This window comes from Calonectris borealis, chromosome 19 (assembly GCF_964195595.1).
Source record: "Calonectris borealis chromosome 19, bCalBor7.hap1.2, whole genome shotgun sequence".
In the NCBI taxonomy this organism is placed as follows: domain Eukaryota; kingdom Metazoa; phylum Chordata; class Aves; order Procellariiformes; family Procellariidae; genus Calonectris; species Calonectris borealis.
In genome coordinates, this window is record NC_134330.1 from 9,136,791 (window position 1) to 9,152,987 (window position 16,197).

The 16,197-nt window shown below is 55.8% G+C and overlaps 1 protein-coding gene across 1 annotated transcript; it reads right to left on the reverse strand.

The window, feature by feature from the left end:
* Nucleotides 1-1,322: 1,322 nt before the first annotated feature.
* Nucleotides 1,323-14,333, reverse strand: P2RX1 (purinergic receptor P2X 1). Its single transcript, XM_075168962.1, has 13 exons — nt 13,782-14,333; nt 10,253-10,400; nt 9,683-9,754; nt 9,173-9,242; nt 8,533-8,629; nt 7,724-7,804; nt 6,001-6,142; nt 4,887-5,017; nt 4,130-4,220; nt 3,492-3,557; nt 2,736-2,828; nt 2,163-2,210; nt 1,323-1,887 (listed from the first exon to the last, which is right to left on the reverse strand). Exons 1-12 carry the CDS (start codon nt 13,916-13,918, stop codon nt 2,166-2,168), a joined length of 1,173 nt encoding a protein of 390 aa, XP_075025063.1. The 5' UTR covers nt 13,919-14,333; the 3' UTR covers nt 1,323-1,887; nt 2,163-2,165.
* Nucleotides 14,334-16,197: the final 1,864 nt, after the last annotated feature.

Here is a 16,197-nt window from a genome sequence, read left to right on the forward strand (position 1 = left end):
CTTGAAAGATTAAGCAGGCAGAAACAACCCTCTGCTCCACCTGCAGCCTTCCACTGGTTATTTTAAGTTATGACTGGAGATTGACCCGGTTTAAGTGGGTGCGAAAGGTTACCTGAACACTCTCGCTTCACTGCCTCTAATCTTTGGCAACTGAATTTTCCCCAGGCATGCATGTGTGAAACGGTCTTCCTGTCCCCTCTGCTGGTTGCAGCTTGCTGGAGAGCTGCACCGTCGCACCAGACGTGTGCAGTGTTCACCTCGATGAGCGCTGGAGGAGAGCGCACGCTGCGCCGGGATGCCACCAGCCCCATGTCCTCAGCACCCTCTAAGGCGGCATTAACTCCTCCAGAGACCAGGGAGCTTTCCCTTACCCTTATCTCTGCATCTTACCCAGGACAGCATCACGAGAAAGGGTGAAAAAGTTAGCCAAATGGATAATCTTAAAAAAAAAAACCTGCCTGCAAAAGCTGATGCATCCTTCTGAGAGCAAAGAATCTCCCCACGGGGCATGTATGGCTTGAAATGTTTGTTGAGCTTATGACCAAGTATCACCTGCAACTCTGTGGCATGTGCCTCCATGTCCCTACGAGCCCAGCGCGGTGCGTCCATCCTGCAGGCTGCTAGCCCACGCTCCCCACCACAGTCAGCAGCGTTGCAGCCACAGGCAGAGCAATCCCTATAGCTTCTTTACTGACTTTCCCACGGCAGCTGGGATCCAGTTTTGAAATGACCAAGGCAAAATTTCCTCCGGGGTGTGCAAAATCAAAACGACATTCAGAGACAGACTGTGTAGAAAGTCTGTGCTGATGCATCCTGGAGAACCGAACAGAGCCAGCAGCACAGGGCAGGGGCTGCTCGTAGCCATCTGGGGCTTGGGTGTAGTTCATCTTGTCCAACTGCACACGCTGAGCAGTGCAAATCTTCTAGCAGAGAGGGGAAGTTTTGCTCCTGGGTGCAAAGAGCTGGTTTGTGAGGCTACCGCCGAGAATGACCGGCTAATACTGACCGGTGTGAGCAGCAGGAGGCAGAGCTGGCACAGGGCAGCCGTTCTTGATGGCCGGCGGTGTGCCAGCGCTCTCCGCCAGCCAGGCTGTCTGAGGAGGAAACCCAAGTGACAACCCTGATAACAACCCCTGCTCATGGCCGGCGGCCCAGGGGCCCTGCATGGGAAGGCAGAGCCCGGGGGAGCCTGCACTGAGCCCGTCGCAGAGCCCCCATGCTCCAGCCCCATTTACAGGATTGCTTTGCATGCACAAACCCCCCAGTGCCAAAAAGCACTGCATACCCCGTGCCCTGGGGCAAGCATGAGCACCGCAAAGGGATGTAGTAGAAAAACTAAAGGTTTATTTTTTTTAATAAAATACATCCTTACAAAATAACCATTTTTCTCCCATGCTGAGGGACTGGGCATGGTTCTTGCCAGCTCTCCTTCCCTCCCCTTCCTCTCCTCACTTTGGAGCTGTCCAAGGGTGCCGCTGGGGAAGGAGAGGCAGTGATGCTCTCCCCAGGGTGCGGGATGCCCTGGCACAGCCCTGGCACACCAGGCAGGGCGCAGTGGGAGCCCTTGGGGAGTGCCTGCAAAGGTGGCAGACCCTGGTGCCCTGCAGCAGGGCTGGTGGACAGCCCCGAGGGTGCATTAGTGGCTCCTTGATGCCCAACACGAGTTTAACCCACCCACAGCATCGCAGCGTGTCCCACCAGAGGCAGAGCGCCCGGCCGGCCGGACCCTGCCCTGGCTGCAGGGCACCACGTTCCCATGAGCCGGTGTCAGACACTGCTTCTGCTGGCCTTGGAGCTAGTGCAGGCTGGTGACAGGGGATGATGACCATGTTTTAGGAGAGGAGGAGGAGGAGGAAGAGGGTGCAGGTTCATCAGTCAGTGTGGATTCTGCCAAGAGAGAGAGGTGCACGGTGATTTCTGGTGTCTTGCCCCCCACTGCCCCTCTTCAAGCGATGCTGCCATCGAAGATGCGATGTCAATCCCACATCCTGCACCCAGTGCCTGCCTGTCCTGGGAGACGCTGTCCCCAGGTTAGACATTACAGCCCACAGCTCAGCTCTCCTCCATGCCTCCCTGGAGCCCTTCCCATGGGATAGCCCCAACACCCATAGCCCTCACCCCTGCCAGCCGTGTGCTAGCAGGGCTGGGGAAACACCGCTCACCTCTCACTGCGTGTTGTCCAGCTCCTTCTCCTTCTTATGCGACTTCGACTGGGGGTTAAATGAGACAAAACGATGATTCCCTTTTTAATGCCAGGGAAAAACGTGGTTGAACCACAACTTCTAACCCCCAATGTATAAGCATAATTTCAAATGAATTTGAGGGGAGCTGTTTTCACATCCTATGAAAGGCCACGAAACATCCCGCGGTCATGGAGATGTTCTCAGAAAGCAGAAAAGCGGACATTTTCCAGTTTGCTAAAGCACTGGTATGATCTGCTTCCCTTAAAGCAATGCAAGTGTTAACAGATACTGGAATATCTGGGGATAAAGAGAGGGAATAAAGCTATTAATAGTGAGTCACACAGAAGATCTCTATAATTTTGGAGAGGAGATACATGGATCCCAATCTCTGAGAGTCCCAAGGGCTCGGGGTTCCCACTAGCTCAGGAAGCACCTGGTTGCTCCTCAATATATGGTATAAATGTTGTTTCTGTTACAGCATCATTACCCATGCACGCATCCACACTCACACGCGCAAGAGCCTCTGCAGGGGAGGGACGCGCTATTACTTACAGGCTCCTGTTCTGCATATTTGAATTTCTTCTGCTTGTAATAGTCCCGCCCTTGGAGAAAATGCAGCAGGAGCAGGTCGCAGAGGACAGAGGCCTTAAATCAAAGTGCAGTTAGGGTTGGGGCTGCCCTCCGAGCTCGCCCGTGCCACCCTGTACTTCCAGCTTGTTCCAGTTTGCCCCACAAGTTAGGGTCCCTTCTGCTTCAACCCACAACGTGGCAGCTGATAGAGAGCGCACAGCCCCTGAATGTCCATTTAGGACAGAACTGAAGTGTGCTGGGTTCAACAGTGGGCAATTTAAGTCAACAGAAATTAAGTGCTTCCACTTTAGGTATAATGCAGAGCACAACGCCCTTTGGGTCGTGCCAAATTCTTTAATGACCATAACCAAATAGGATATTGGTTTTCTATCGTGCATGAAATACTGCCCAGCACCTCCAAAACCCCCTCAATACCGGCTCTAACTTGAAACTATCAAGATACCAAGACACGGCCCCGCCACGAAAGCCTGCTTCCCCTCGCTCGGCAGGGCAGCGGCTCCTGCTAGCAGAATTCACATCAGCCGCTGGGCAGCAGGAATCTATTTTCCTGAGCTAGCGAGGCAGGAGAGCACCTCCTTTCTCCCTTTTACCCATCCCTTGTTGCCTGAGTGGGAACCAGTATTTCACTGCTGCACAGGGACGCTTCCCCATGGATGTCACAGGCAAGGAGAATAATTTGAGCGTCTCCATATAGAGGCTGGAAATATCTGAACTTACCACTCCAAAAATACCAATTCCAGAGCCGATTGTGGTCATGGTCGGGATGATGTCAAATTTGCCTGCCTGAATAAAATTAGAGAAAAGAAGTGATATGTTACAACCACCACAGGAAAAAAAAAAAAAGGTGCCATAGCTGTAGGTGGGGCTCAGCTAAAGAGCCTTGCAGCAACCCAAACCACAACCACAGCACAGAGAGAAACAGGAGCTGGGTAAGAGCTGGTTTTAAGCTCATTGGTCAAACAGAAAAATACAGTAGGTTGGTTTTAGGCTGACACAAATGGAAATTACTTTGCTTCCTGTATTTTTAATAAAAAAAAAAAAAAAAGAAAATATACCCTTTAAATATTCCCAGTGGGAACACAACAAGGAAAGCCTTCTCTCTCCGTGGGAAGAAAAAGACAACATAGAAAAATGCAAACGTTCAGCTTTTGGAAATATTAGTGACTTTCCACAGTTCCCCTCCAACCCATCGTGATGTTTTTTGGGACAAAACCACTGACCCCAGGAAACCACTCACCTTGGTTTTCCTGGCCCCGGGAGACCCCGGTGCTGTGTCACAGAGCTGGTACCTGCCTGAGGACATGGCACTGCCGTCCCGGGGAGCCGGGGCGAACCCAGCGCCTGGCCACCCTTACCTTGCCATTCACCAATATGTCGAACCGGATCCCAAACACTTTGTAGAGTGTCCTCTTGTCCGTCCCGTCTTCTTTGTAGTATTTGGCGTATCTGTCCAATTGAATGGTGAGCATTAATGGCCTGCCAGGGTGTCTAACAGCCCCCTGCAGCCCAACGGCATCGGGATCTTGGAGGGAGCAGGACAGGGGTCTGGGGATGCACCATCACAGACCTGGTCCTGACCCTCTCCTTAATCTTCCCGAAGGAGCTGGGCTGTTGGCACCTCTCCCCTCTGTGCCTCAGTTTCCCTGCCTGCAAGTCGGAGCTAAAGCTCCTGCTTGTGCTGGTACTTGGTGACCCCAAGTGCTACGTGACAGCAGATATTAGCGCAGCGCTAGCGGCAGCTTCAGACAGAGCAGCGGTCAGAGCAGCAGCTCATGCCTAAATGTCATGCTGGGGCTGAATGCTTTGAAGCATGGGAACACGTGAGATGACCTTGCAGCATTTCTAGTCCTTCAAGGGGCTTCCCAAGAGCTCAGCCGAGTCTGCAAGGGTGAGGAGATGTACAGGGAAAGGCAACGGGGTAATTTTGAGGCCAAGGCATGGGTTATCACTTTTCTCATGCCATTCTAAAGAGAGCACTGCTGTCTGGCACTGCAAAGGTAGTGAGTATTTTAGAGAACAGTCCCTGATCTTCCACCGTCCCTTGAGTGCTGTGGGATCCTGAAAGGTGCCACCTCTGAATTCTGCCTGCAGAGTTAACAGGGGTTTCCTTACCTGAAGTTGAAGCCCGGTGAAACATTACTGTCATCGTTGTAAAGGCCGTGGAACTGGTAAATGGGTTTGCAGTACCGGACGGGCCAGTCGAGGTCACAGTTCCAGTCTATGGTGATGCCCACCACTCCACCCTGCAGCCAAGAGAGGAGTCACAAGGTTGCCCCACTCGGACCAACCTCCTTGGACCTAGCCTGCACAGAGAAACTCCTTCTCTCCTCATACGTGGCCTTTCTCGATGCTACGAGGTGCCCTGGCTCTCCAGGGTACGCGGTCCCTGCTGCTACCTCAGCCCTCCCGGGCAGCCTCAGCTTCGTGCCCTGCACATCACCCTATGCAGAGGCGCTTGCTTCTGCCCTAAATGCTGGATACGCAATTAAATTCATGTTCCTCTTGTTCCTGGTCAGCATCCCATACGCAAGGCATGGTCCTGAGAAACAGCGCCCACTGCAGATCCCCCACGGTCCTAGTGGGACAGCCTTTCCTTGCCTGATTTTACCCATAAGATTTGCCTGCCCCGTGGCTTAACCCTGCCATCAAACCATTAACGTCACAGGGAAAATCAAAGGCAATTTAACAAGGTCATAGAGGAGAGTGAAAGGAACCCATGAAAATCAGAAGAAAACCTCCTCTAAGAGGGTTTCTGCTAGGAAATGAAGCAGTCCCTCCTGAGCTCGGTCCAGGTTGTAACGAGCTGTGCCCCAGAGGCTCATCTTTTGGCACCTTTAATACATGCAATTCATACAGGCATTTCATCTAATGCCTGGCAAAGTTAGCTTAAGGCTCTGCAGTGCAGAAATAGCAGATACGCTTGCACACCATCCTGAGAAGTGTTGGGCAAAGCTGCATTTCCGAGCCTGGGGAGAGGCTGCAGCTTGCATTGTGCGACGACCAGTATTTGACCACCCAGCCGAGGTTTCCAAGCTCAATCGGATGGAATTTGGCTAAATATTAGGCCATGCCCAAGGAGATTCATAATCTTTAAGAGCTAATTCTGACACTGCCTCACGAGTCCTTGAGAAAACAGATCCCTCGTGTCTCAACAGCTTGGGGATGATTGCTCTGTCGGTGTCCCCCTCCCCATGTCAGCAAGAAACATCACTTGAAATTGAAGTACCTTAACAGCCAGGAAGGTAAAGTTCTGACCCGATTCCTTCACAATGTATCCCAGGTCAAACACGGGGCATAAGGAATCGGTGATTTTGTGATAAGTGCATTTCTTCAGGTACTGTTTGGTAACACCCTCAACCAAGTTTCGCCTGTGAAGGAAAAGAGAGCGAGAAAGAGCCTGAATAACCCAATAATTTGGGTGGGAAAGGACCTCTGGAAGTCCCTGGTCCAACCCATTGCTCAAAGCGAGGTAACTTCAAAACTCAGGGCTTCGTCCTCCTCCCCAACGTGCTCAGCAGACCCCGCACATGGAGAGTGGGTCCTTTCCTCCAGCCCTGCCTGGTTTCTCCCACCCCATCAGCAACTCGTGTCCCCTGAACCTCCTCTTGCAGAGGAAGCCTCTTTGCTGTTTTCTCTCCTGCAAAAGGTCTCCACCTCTGCTTTGGGTTTGTTGCTTTGTCTGCTGCCCAAACTCATTTCTTCAGCACAGGTCTGCCTGTCCTCACCTCTTCTAGCAACCCCCTCTCTTGTTCCTCCCGTGGCCTCCACCATCCCTCCCAGCTGCCTTTCTCGTTCGCATGTCAGCTCGTCCAGGGGTTCTGCCAGGCAATGCTCCATGCACCAACAGTTTTCATCTAGGACAGCTCATGGATAGCATATCCCACAGCTTTTACTTTTAGCTGGATTTTGCCATCTCCTCCAGAAAGGGTGAAAAGGGAAGGACAATGTCTTGCCTTCCACCCTGCTCTGCTCTTTTGCCAAAAAATAGTCTTTCTGTGAAGCCTCCCTGACCCAGCTGGTTTGGGAAGCCTTGTGCCTTGCTCAACCCTGTCCCATCATTTATGCTCAGCAGTTAATTAACAGCAGTGATCAAAGGCAGGAAGTTTCCCCATGACCCCAGCGGCTCCGGCTCAGCCCCGCAACGGCAGCCAGCCCGGCCGCCCTCACCTCCCAGGACCTGCTGGCCCTCATCGCATCCCCCCTCCTGTCTGCCCTCACTTGCTGCTGGGGGGGGGATCCCCTCTCCCAGCCACCTCTCGGGGTGCAGCTCGAGGCTGGCTGGAGACTTCACCAAGCATGCCGGCTGCCAGGGCATTTAACCTTGGCTGCAGCGCAGGGACGCGATCGGCTTAGAGAGAGGAATCCGCCGTCTTCAGCACAAATAGCTTCTGTTAATTTGTTCCAAATCAGATATATGATCAGTGTCATCACAAATCCTCTTACGTCTGCGCCTTCAGCCGGCGGCACCGTTTCCAGCGCTGCCTGGAGGGGGCCAGCCCTGCAACCCGCTGCAGAAGCAGGTGGGAACCGTGACGGTAAGAGGGGCCTCTGCTCATTTCTGGGCAGCAAGCGCATCCTGGCTGCTCGCACCCCCCTGAGGCATTTAATGTTTTACTGTTATCTTCGGGAAGGAAAAGGGAGAAGAAAAATGAAGAATCAGAGAAACTGTATTTTAATGTACATCCTATGAGGGTAACTCAGGGGACATTAATTCCAGAAACCTTCTTTCCTGTAACCACAGCTACCAGCTGAGGTGGGACAGATTTGGGAGGGAAACGTCTCAGTTCCTATCAGCTAATCTGGTGATTGTGCGGCAATTAAAGTAGACCTGGGCTTGCTGGTAAGGGACAGCATCCTCTATATCAAGCACCCAGCTACACCCATGGTTTCCCCTTAGGGACACGGCTGGGTGAACCGAGCAGAAGCTGCCTGCCCAGACCTCCTCTTACCTGGACACCTTGAACCTGGGGAAGGTGATGCTGTTCTTGATGAACAAGGTGAACTTCTCTGCTTCTGACAACAGGGCAGGGCTGAAAAACACAAGTGTTGGCATGTGTCCATCACTCAGCTCTCCAGCTTCTAGAGAAAGCCCCGTTTGGTGGAGATTCATCCAAACTGGGACAAGCAGGATCCAGAAAAACTGGTGATCTCATCCCTGGCCTTTCTAAGTGAAAGATCCCAACAAGGTTCAGAAAAGCCCCAAGGAAAGGGGGAAGTGCTTATTAGGGGACAGAGATGGAGTTAGGTGCTGGGATTTCAGTTAATAAACCCGAAAAGCACAGTGAGGTGGCTGGAAGAGAGCTCAAGGGCCCTGGGTGCTTCCCTGGGCTCCTTGGCAGACCCATGGCTGTCCCTGTGGCCCCCCTGCGGGGAGGGGAGGCAAGGAGGAACAGGACTTTGCATCTACCAGGAGGTGCTTCACAGCGGCCCATGCAGGCTGGAGGTGAAGAACATCTCATGGGCAGAGCACAACTTTACTCTGAAGGCAAATAGGATAGAGGGGGGCTGCTGGTCCATGCACAGAGCACCCAGCAGAGATGGGATGAGCCACCAACGAGGTGGGGAGCAAACCATGCCAGGAGAGGCACAAGCCCCCTGAGGACACCAGGCAGCATGTACAGCCGTGGAGCCTGCATCAACCCGGGCTGTCCCGGCAGCAACCCGCAGAGCCCCAGTTTGCTCTGCCCTACGCTGAGTGCTGCTGGTGCAGCTGGGGTGGGACTGGGGCGGAGAAAGGGGCAATGATCTCATTGCTTACCTGGGAACATGGTCATCAACTTCAACGGGGCACCAGCCAAAGATCTCACAGGTTTTCACAGAGCTGTTGAAATGCACACACTTGCCCGTCATGAGCCCTGTGGGGAAGGGAGATGGCTGCTCACACCCCTGTATACTGGGAAATCCCAGCCTCACACTGGGATGGATGGGATCTGGTTGGAGCTTCAGCCCTGCCACAGACACCCAAGGCACAAAACACTCAGGGCTTTGTTGCCCCTTTATAAAAAAGGTAATTAATTGTGGCCTCTCGGCTCGGGGCAGTGGTTTCTCTTGCACTATTGTACAGGGGAGCAACTGGGCATTTTTCTTGCTAAAATACACCTCAGAAAATGCCTAGCTGTTAGACAGAGAGCAGTCTGGGGAAAATGTTTTAGTATTGATTAACCTTTTGTTGGGAGAACTTTTTACAGCTCAGATCTCTTTTGGAAGAGGAAACAGGACCAGCCCAGGTGGGACCCTCACCCGGGATGTCAGAGGCTTTTCCCAAACCCCATCAGCTGGTGGTCCAAAGCAGGTCCCCCTGCCAGACACCCCAGCCCTGCGGCTTCGCCGGAGCACGCTGTGCTCAGCACGTCTCACCAGAAACGCCGGTGCCGGAGCCTCGGGGCCCTGCGCCGTACCTTGTCCCTGGCGGCTGTATTTCCCTTTGCTGCAGTCGCTGTCGCGTGAGCAGAGCCCGGCGTCCGGCAGCTGTTTGGAGAAAGCAGGCGGCCCCCGCTCAGCATCACACCCCGCGGTTTCGGTCCCTCCTGCCTCACCACGCAGCCTTCTCCCCGGGGGAAATGCTGCTCGGCTGCAGCCAGAACCTCACCCGTACACCGTTTCCCAACCAAGGATGTCCAGATTAAGCAGGAAAAAGGGGGGGATTTCTTTTTTAAACTCCAGGCAGATGCTTTTATTCAAGCCTCGAGCCTGCTCTGCCTGATCGTCTCGAAGGGAAGAAAACTTAAATGGGTGCTGGCTGGTTTTCAGCAGAATAAAAGTCTTCACATAGCACTCGCAAGTCAGGAACGGGGCCAGGCTCAGGCTTTCACCAAACCTCTCAATGTCAGGAAAACTTCCCCAGTGCCACCACACAACCCCCCTAAATTACAGAAGCTGAGACCGCTGAAGGAAGCCAGTGCGTTTACCTCCGGGCAGGTTCCTTGTTTCTGTCCAGGGGTGACAATGAAGTTGGTCATCACCACGAACGAGTTGTCCCCCTGCAGAGACACAGCCAACGAGCTCACAGCTGGCACGGCGTTTTCTGACGGAGTCTCTGCGAGGAGCCTCTCCCACCAGGGCATGTCCAGGCAGACGGCACCTTTCTCCCAAATTTTGGGTCCTCCGCCCTTCTCCGCCGCAGCTTGGGAAGCTGGTGGTGGCCCTGGGGAACTGCAGTGCCACCAGCCCCAGGGACAGTGAAGGACCCCCCCTTGCTGCCTGAGACGCTCATCTGGAGGCACCGGAGGAGACTTGATCCTTTTGGAGGCAGCCTCAAACGTGCCCCATCAACCCTGGTGGGTCCCAAGCACCGAATGCTCCCCAGGGGTAATATGTGGGCAGAGGTTTGTGGCAGGAGCAACCTGGGGCACCACCATGTCATGGTTGGCCCCATGGAAAGCCTACGCCAAGGAGCCCGTCTGCAACCCAGCGCGTGGGTAAAAGCAGTGGTCGAGACAAAAGCAACACCCCCAAACCCACCCGCCCTGCCTCCTTACCTGGGGTGGGAAAACATAATCCACCACGTCCCAGATGTGAGGGCCTATGACGCTCTCGTTGGTCAGCGTCAGGCCTTTCAGCTTCACCGAGACGGAGCTGACGATGCTGTCCTGAGACTGGTAGCCCTTCTCGTAGAGGAAGACCCACCTGGATGGGGAAAGGTGGTGGGGTGAGCATGGCCACCGGCGCTCATCCGCAGGAGACCCAAGTCTCTGCACATCGCTGTGGACTGGGGCTTCTCCTACCAAGTCTCACCTGGGGGTTTATTTGCCAAATTTCCTCCAGCTGGATGAAGGACGTGTTGCTGAGCTCTCCCACCCTTTGCCCGAGGCATGCTGTAGCTGCAAGACCTGACTTCCACAGTGGGATGATTTATTTTGGGGACTGGGACACGTTTTGTGGTTGAGGGTATGTGAAGGCAGGTGGAGCAGGGTGGCCACCGGCCATTTGCGATTAAAGCCTACACCGAGTTTGCAGCTTGCTGGTCTGGGCAACCCACCTGGACCCTCCTGATCCACCTCATAGGCACTCTCCAAAAATCAGTGCCTCCAGGGCCAAGACAGGGGTAAGTCTGGACATGGCTCATGTCCAGGGCCACCGTTCCCCATCCAGCAAAGGGAACCGTGGAGCCGTGGCCCTGGGTGCAAGAGGGCTGCAGTAGCAGGGTTGGGGACACTGCTGTGGCTGGCACGGGGCTCTCCCTGCGTTTCCCAGCCCATCGTGCAGCCATCAGGGCTGGCTCCTGACACTATTTAACCTATGGCATAAACAAGCTGCCGCTGGATTAAATCTGGCTCAGGGAGACTATAAACACGGGTGAGCAACCATTTCGGGTAGCGCTCCCGGCAGCGCGGAGCGTTCCCGGCACTAAAAAAGGAGCGATCTGGTTTTTGTCCCCGCCGCCGCGGCACCGGTCCCGCTGCCCGCGACAGAGGCAGCGCGCTGCCCGTGGGACGGCACCGTGACGTGTGCCCAGCGCGTCAGCCCGTCCTCGGGCACCCGACCGATGGGCATGGGGGAAAATGGGGGATCGCCAGGTGCTGCCCGGAGGTCAGCCCTGAGGGTGCCGGACCTTACGGGGACCTCTTGGGGATGGTGCTTTTTGGCTTACAGCCCCGTCAACATCCCGGGACATGGGGTGAGGGGACCTCCGGGATGGCATCTGCCCCAGTACCTGGGGGTGGGAGCAGAAATTCAGCACTGCTGCCACCCCAGCTGGGACTCCCCAGCTCCAACCTCCTCCTCCAAGGCAGAGGGCCATACTGGGTTACACTGGTTACACTGGGCATCTTCCCCGATGCCCTCGGGGCTGCAGGAGGCTGTGAGCTGGGCAGCACCATGGTGGAGTGTTTCCCTAAATCTGCCTCCAGCGCAGCCTCTGCCACTGCCACCCCGTCCCTCCCCGGCAGAGGTGGCTGTGGGCACACAGGGCTGGGCACCCCACTGCGATACAGCCTCCCCATGGCAGGGCAGAATACGGCCCCCACCCTGCTGCTGAGCCGTGGTCACGGCAAACAAGGCGTCACTTCCCCATCATGCTGTAAATGCCGCATCGAGGCCTGCCCAGGTCGTAAAAGTCCCCTGGTGTCACTCCCCGACGTGGCAGAGTCACCAAGCCCTCTTCCCTCGCTGGCCTCATCCTGCGGCTCAGCCCGCAGCCTCCTCGCATGCGAGGTTTTCGGAAAACAAAAGCCAGAAAGCAACGTCCAGCCGGGGAACCCCCGGCCAGCAGCGACACCGCCTTATCTCGGCGTATCAGCAGAAAGAAGAGCTGCTCCCCAAGGGTGACGCCGGGTCTCTCGGCGGGGTCAGCCCCGCGTCCCTCCTCTGCACTGATGGCACTGCCACATTTCCCTCCAGCACAGCCATGCATCGGCACGCGTCCGAGCATCCCACGCCTGCTGCCAAAGGGGACCAAAGTTGGGGTAATCGTAAAGAAATAAATATCTGCCTGCCCAACTTGCTTTCAAAGAAGAGAAAATCTCAAGCATCGTGGCTCAGTGCAGGCAGGGAACCGGCAGCAGTGGTGCAGGCAGCCAGGGGATGCCAATGGCCGGTGCGGCTCTGGGCAGCCGCACTCACAGGCAGCCCCTTGCGAGCGGAGCCCGACCCCACCGAGACAGCAAAAACTTAGGAATTCCAGCAACTTTATGCCAACCTCCTCCGCTCTGCCCCTGGCTGTCCCCCCCCCAAGCTGGTTCTCTTTTTGCTCCCTCCTGGCTGCCTGTCCCGTTTCAGCTGGGTTGCTTAAGCCACGTTTCCTTAGGAAGTCCCACTCTGAGCAACCGTCTCTGCCGGTTCCCCACCCGCAGGAGCGGCTGCCCCCGGCCAGGTTTGCTGGACCCCAGGGGTTTCATGGGCTCAGCCCTTAGGAGAGCCAGCGCTGCTCCCAGTAACACCAGTCTGGGCCGGTGCAAAATCCTTTGCAACGGAGCATCCTTGAGACCTTGGCTCGGCAGCAGTTTGGGATGAGGATTATCCTTGTGAGCCCAAAGCGCTGGTGAGCAGGGTGGGAGCGATGCGGGGGTCCCACAATGACCCCCTGGGAAGCTTTTCCCCCTTTCCAGGGGATTTGTGCTAAAAGCCGGGATGGGCACTGCTGCTCCCCGCAGCTACTCGCTTGCACTGAGCCCTGGGTGCTACTGCTTCTCCTTTGGGCTGCACTAGGTGCCCTGCGCCCCAAAAATACCCATTTTTTTCCGATTCATGGCCAGACACCCCCTCACCCTGCAAACCTCCTGCCGTGGGGCCCTTCCCGACGGAAGGGGTGCCTCTCTCTCGAAGGCTGAGCCCACAGCAGCCATGGGGGCACGGCAAAGATTTTTATCAACCATCGCATCCCATAGCACGGCACATCGTCCCACACCGAGGGGACAGGGACCGAATCGCTGTGGCATGAGCAGCAGTCCCAGGGCATCCGAGGACACACGTCCTCGCAGGGCTCTGAGCCCGCCTGCTCCACTCGCTGCCTTTTTAAAGCAGTTGCTCTTGCACGGCGGCCGCTCTCGGGGCTGCCTCCTACAAGCAAAGCAAACCAGGGATTTGGAGCGAGGCTCCGTCCCGGCCCCAGCCGGGGTGGTGGAGGGGGAGATTTATGGTCCTGTCTCGAGCCGCTTGGGTCTCACAAATCACCGCGCTGGCCCCAGCTGCCTCTTAGTTAATATAAATGAAAATAAAAATAACAACAGATTCTCAGGCCACCGTCCAGCATCTCGAGCGGGATTTGGATGTGGCTCAGCGAGGAGAGGGGGCCCCGGAGCGCGGAGCAGGGCTGGGGAGGGATGAGCCTCCAGCCTGCCCACGCAGCCGCTTCTGGAGAAGACGCGGGGACCAGGCGTCCGCCTGGAAGACCCATGGTGGGACACTGGGCAGCGCGGGAGTGGCCACGGCCGGGGGGATGCGATGCCATCAGCAATAAAACCCCCTGCGTTGGGATATAGGGGATATATGAGCCCCTTCGTCTCTGTTGCTTTTTAACCCAGTGGCAAAGCATTAATTCAGGGGAAAGCAGGCGCCAGGGAGCCTTACCCGATGATGTACGCCAGGACGATGAGCTGGATCAGCCGGAAGGTCAGTCCCACCTTCTTGTTCCTCACCAGCACCATCCTGGGGGTGTCATACTCGAAGAGGAAGGAGGACACCTTCTCCATGCACTTCTGCCCCATGGCTGCGCCAGGGCTGTGCCGCAGCCTCCCGCCGGCCCTGCTGCTCGCCGTGCCGTGGGTTGGGCCGTGCCTGCCGCCGCTCGAGCAACTCCTCTGTTTGCAGAGAAGGGGAAAAAAAAAAAAGAAAAAATAATAAAAACACTATCGGCGTTGCTCTGTGCACATCTGGGCTGCCGGGTTTCCTCCTCTGCGTGGGGATGGGGTTTCCTCTTCCTATAAACTCTGGGCTGGGAGCAGCCGGTGCCCTACATGGTCCGGGGGGTGGGACGGGGTGCGGGAGGGTGCAGGGCCACCCTGCTGCCGAGCCCACGTGCCACTGGGACAGAGCCGCCCGCCTGCGGGGGATGCACCCTCGCCCGGGCAGGGGCCTTGCCTGGGGACGAAGGGGCTCGGGGCGAGCAGGGACCACGAGGCATCCCTGGGGGCAACGTCGGGATGAAGGAGGTGGTGGGGGTCCCGGGAGAAGATTTTTGGAACTGGGGTTGGGGTATCATCTTTCCTGCCCCAGCAGCCACCTCAGGCTGTGGGTGTCCTGTCCTTGTCCCTAACCCGTGTCCTGCTCTGTCCCCCAAAGGCTGCCCCAGGAAAAGGGTCGGGAAGGGGGAGGGGGAGGGCACAGAAACCCCAGCCCAGCAATTCGGAGCTGACCCGTGGGGCAGCCGGGCTTGGCCCCCTCCCGCAGTGAGGCTGCCCAGCTGGGGCTTGGCCGGTTCCCAGCACTCGCGCAGGACTGGGCTGGGCGCATTTCGAAGCATTTTCAGCATTTCCAGCATTTCCTGAAAGGCACGGCCATGAGCGGGGCCGGGTGGGTGAGCCAAAGCGAGGGATGCTCGGCAGGGTGGTGCAGGCGTATCGGTGAGAAGGGGCTGGATTTGTACATGCCAGACTGAAATTTGGGACCCAACATCATTGCAGTGGGAAGCTTTGGTTGGCTCATTGCTGGGGAAAATGCAGAGGCTGTGGATGGGGGACCCTGTACCCGCACTGCATCCCACCGGGCAGCCTCAAGGGCGCAGCCCTGTGGGCGTGAGCTCTTTGCTGGGGAGCACTGGGGCTGGGGAGGGTTGTTTCTGGGCGAAACGGAGGTTGTTTCCCCCAAAGAAGCCCAGAGCCCAGCAGCTTCAGCGCTCCCCGCAAGGACAGGCTCCATCCCATGAGCCCCGGTTCATCCGCTGCCTCCCGTGACCTCGAAGGAGGTGCTGGCCACTGAGGCCGGGACAAGGTCCCTCTCTGCAGGGGGAAATGTTTTTGGAAGTATGGAAAAGTTTAACCTGCTGGGATAAATCTTCCCTTTCCGGAACATTTCTTTTAACATCGTCACCTTTCATCTTCAATTGCCCATCACGTGGCATCACGTTGACCTATCGACTCAATATTTTACAGACCTGACAACCGCAAAACAAGTGGAACAAATCGATTATCTTTGCTGGGCAATAGGGAGCATGGGGGGGAAAAAGCAGATGAACCATTTATCCGAATCTTTTGGGCGTACCGTGAACCTTGGGAATCAAAATCAGATGATTCCACGTTACAAGTGACGTGACACCATCCCAACGCCCCGGTCCTCAGCAACATGGAAAGCTGTCAGACGGGGAGCCAAAAGCAAATACGAAATGCTGATGCTAATCATATAAGATTGAAGGCTGATACTGCTATTGAGTGGAGCAGACAAACCTTATAAGCTTAGATATCTGTCAGGAGAGAAGCAAATAACTTACTGTATGAAACGAGGCCTTTTAGGGAAGGCTGCTCACCCTTGCCAAAGCCATGGGGATAATGAAAATAGGACAGCTAAATTTAACAGCAAAATGACTTGTAAAAGAGTCACTTCTAACCTTCTCTCTGGTACTTGGAGTCAATAAAATGGTTATAACATGGATTTAGCTAAAATACTTTCCATTGGGAGATAATATGCATCTCCCGTTTTAGTATCTCTTGGAGCCACGTTGCAGCTGGTGAGCGGGGCTGGACCCCGTGGATGCGGCCGGGGTGATGCGGGGCGCAGGGGACCCCGGCACGGGAGCACCCGTGGGGCCTGGGTCTCCTCCTGCCACATCCAGGCTGCCAGCAGCACCCAGCACAGGCACCTTCTTGGCCATGACATCTAAACGTTTGAAAAAAATCATAGCCTAAACCCTCGTGGGCTCGCACGCCACCGTCGCTCGCACCTCTCCCGCGCCCGTGCCATCCCTGGGTTTGCCACTCCTTAAATTACTTTATATCACAGAAGTTAATAGGTTTGGGCTGGCATTGCTACGTTACCTGGCCCCACAACAGCC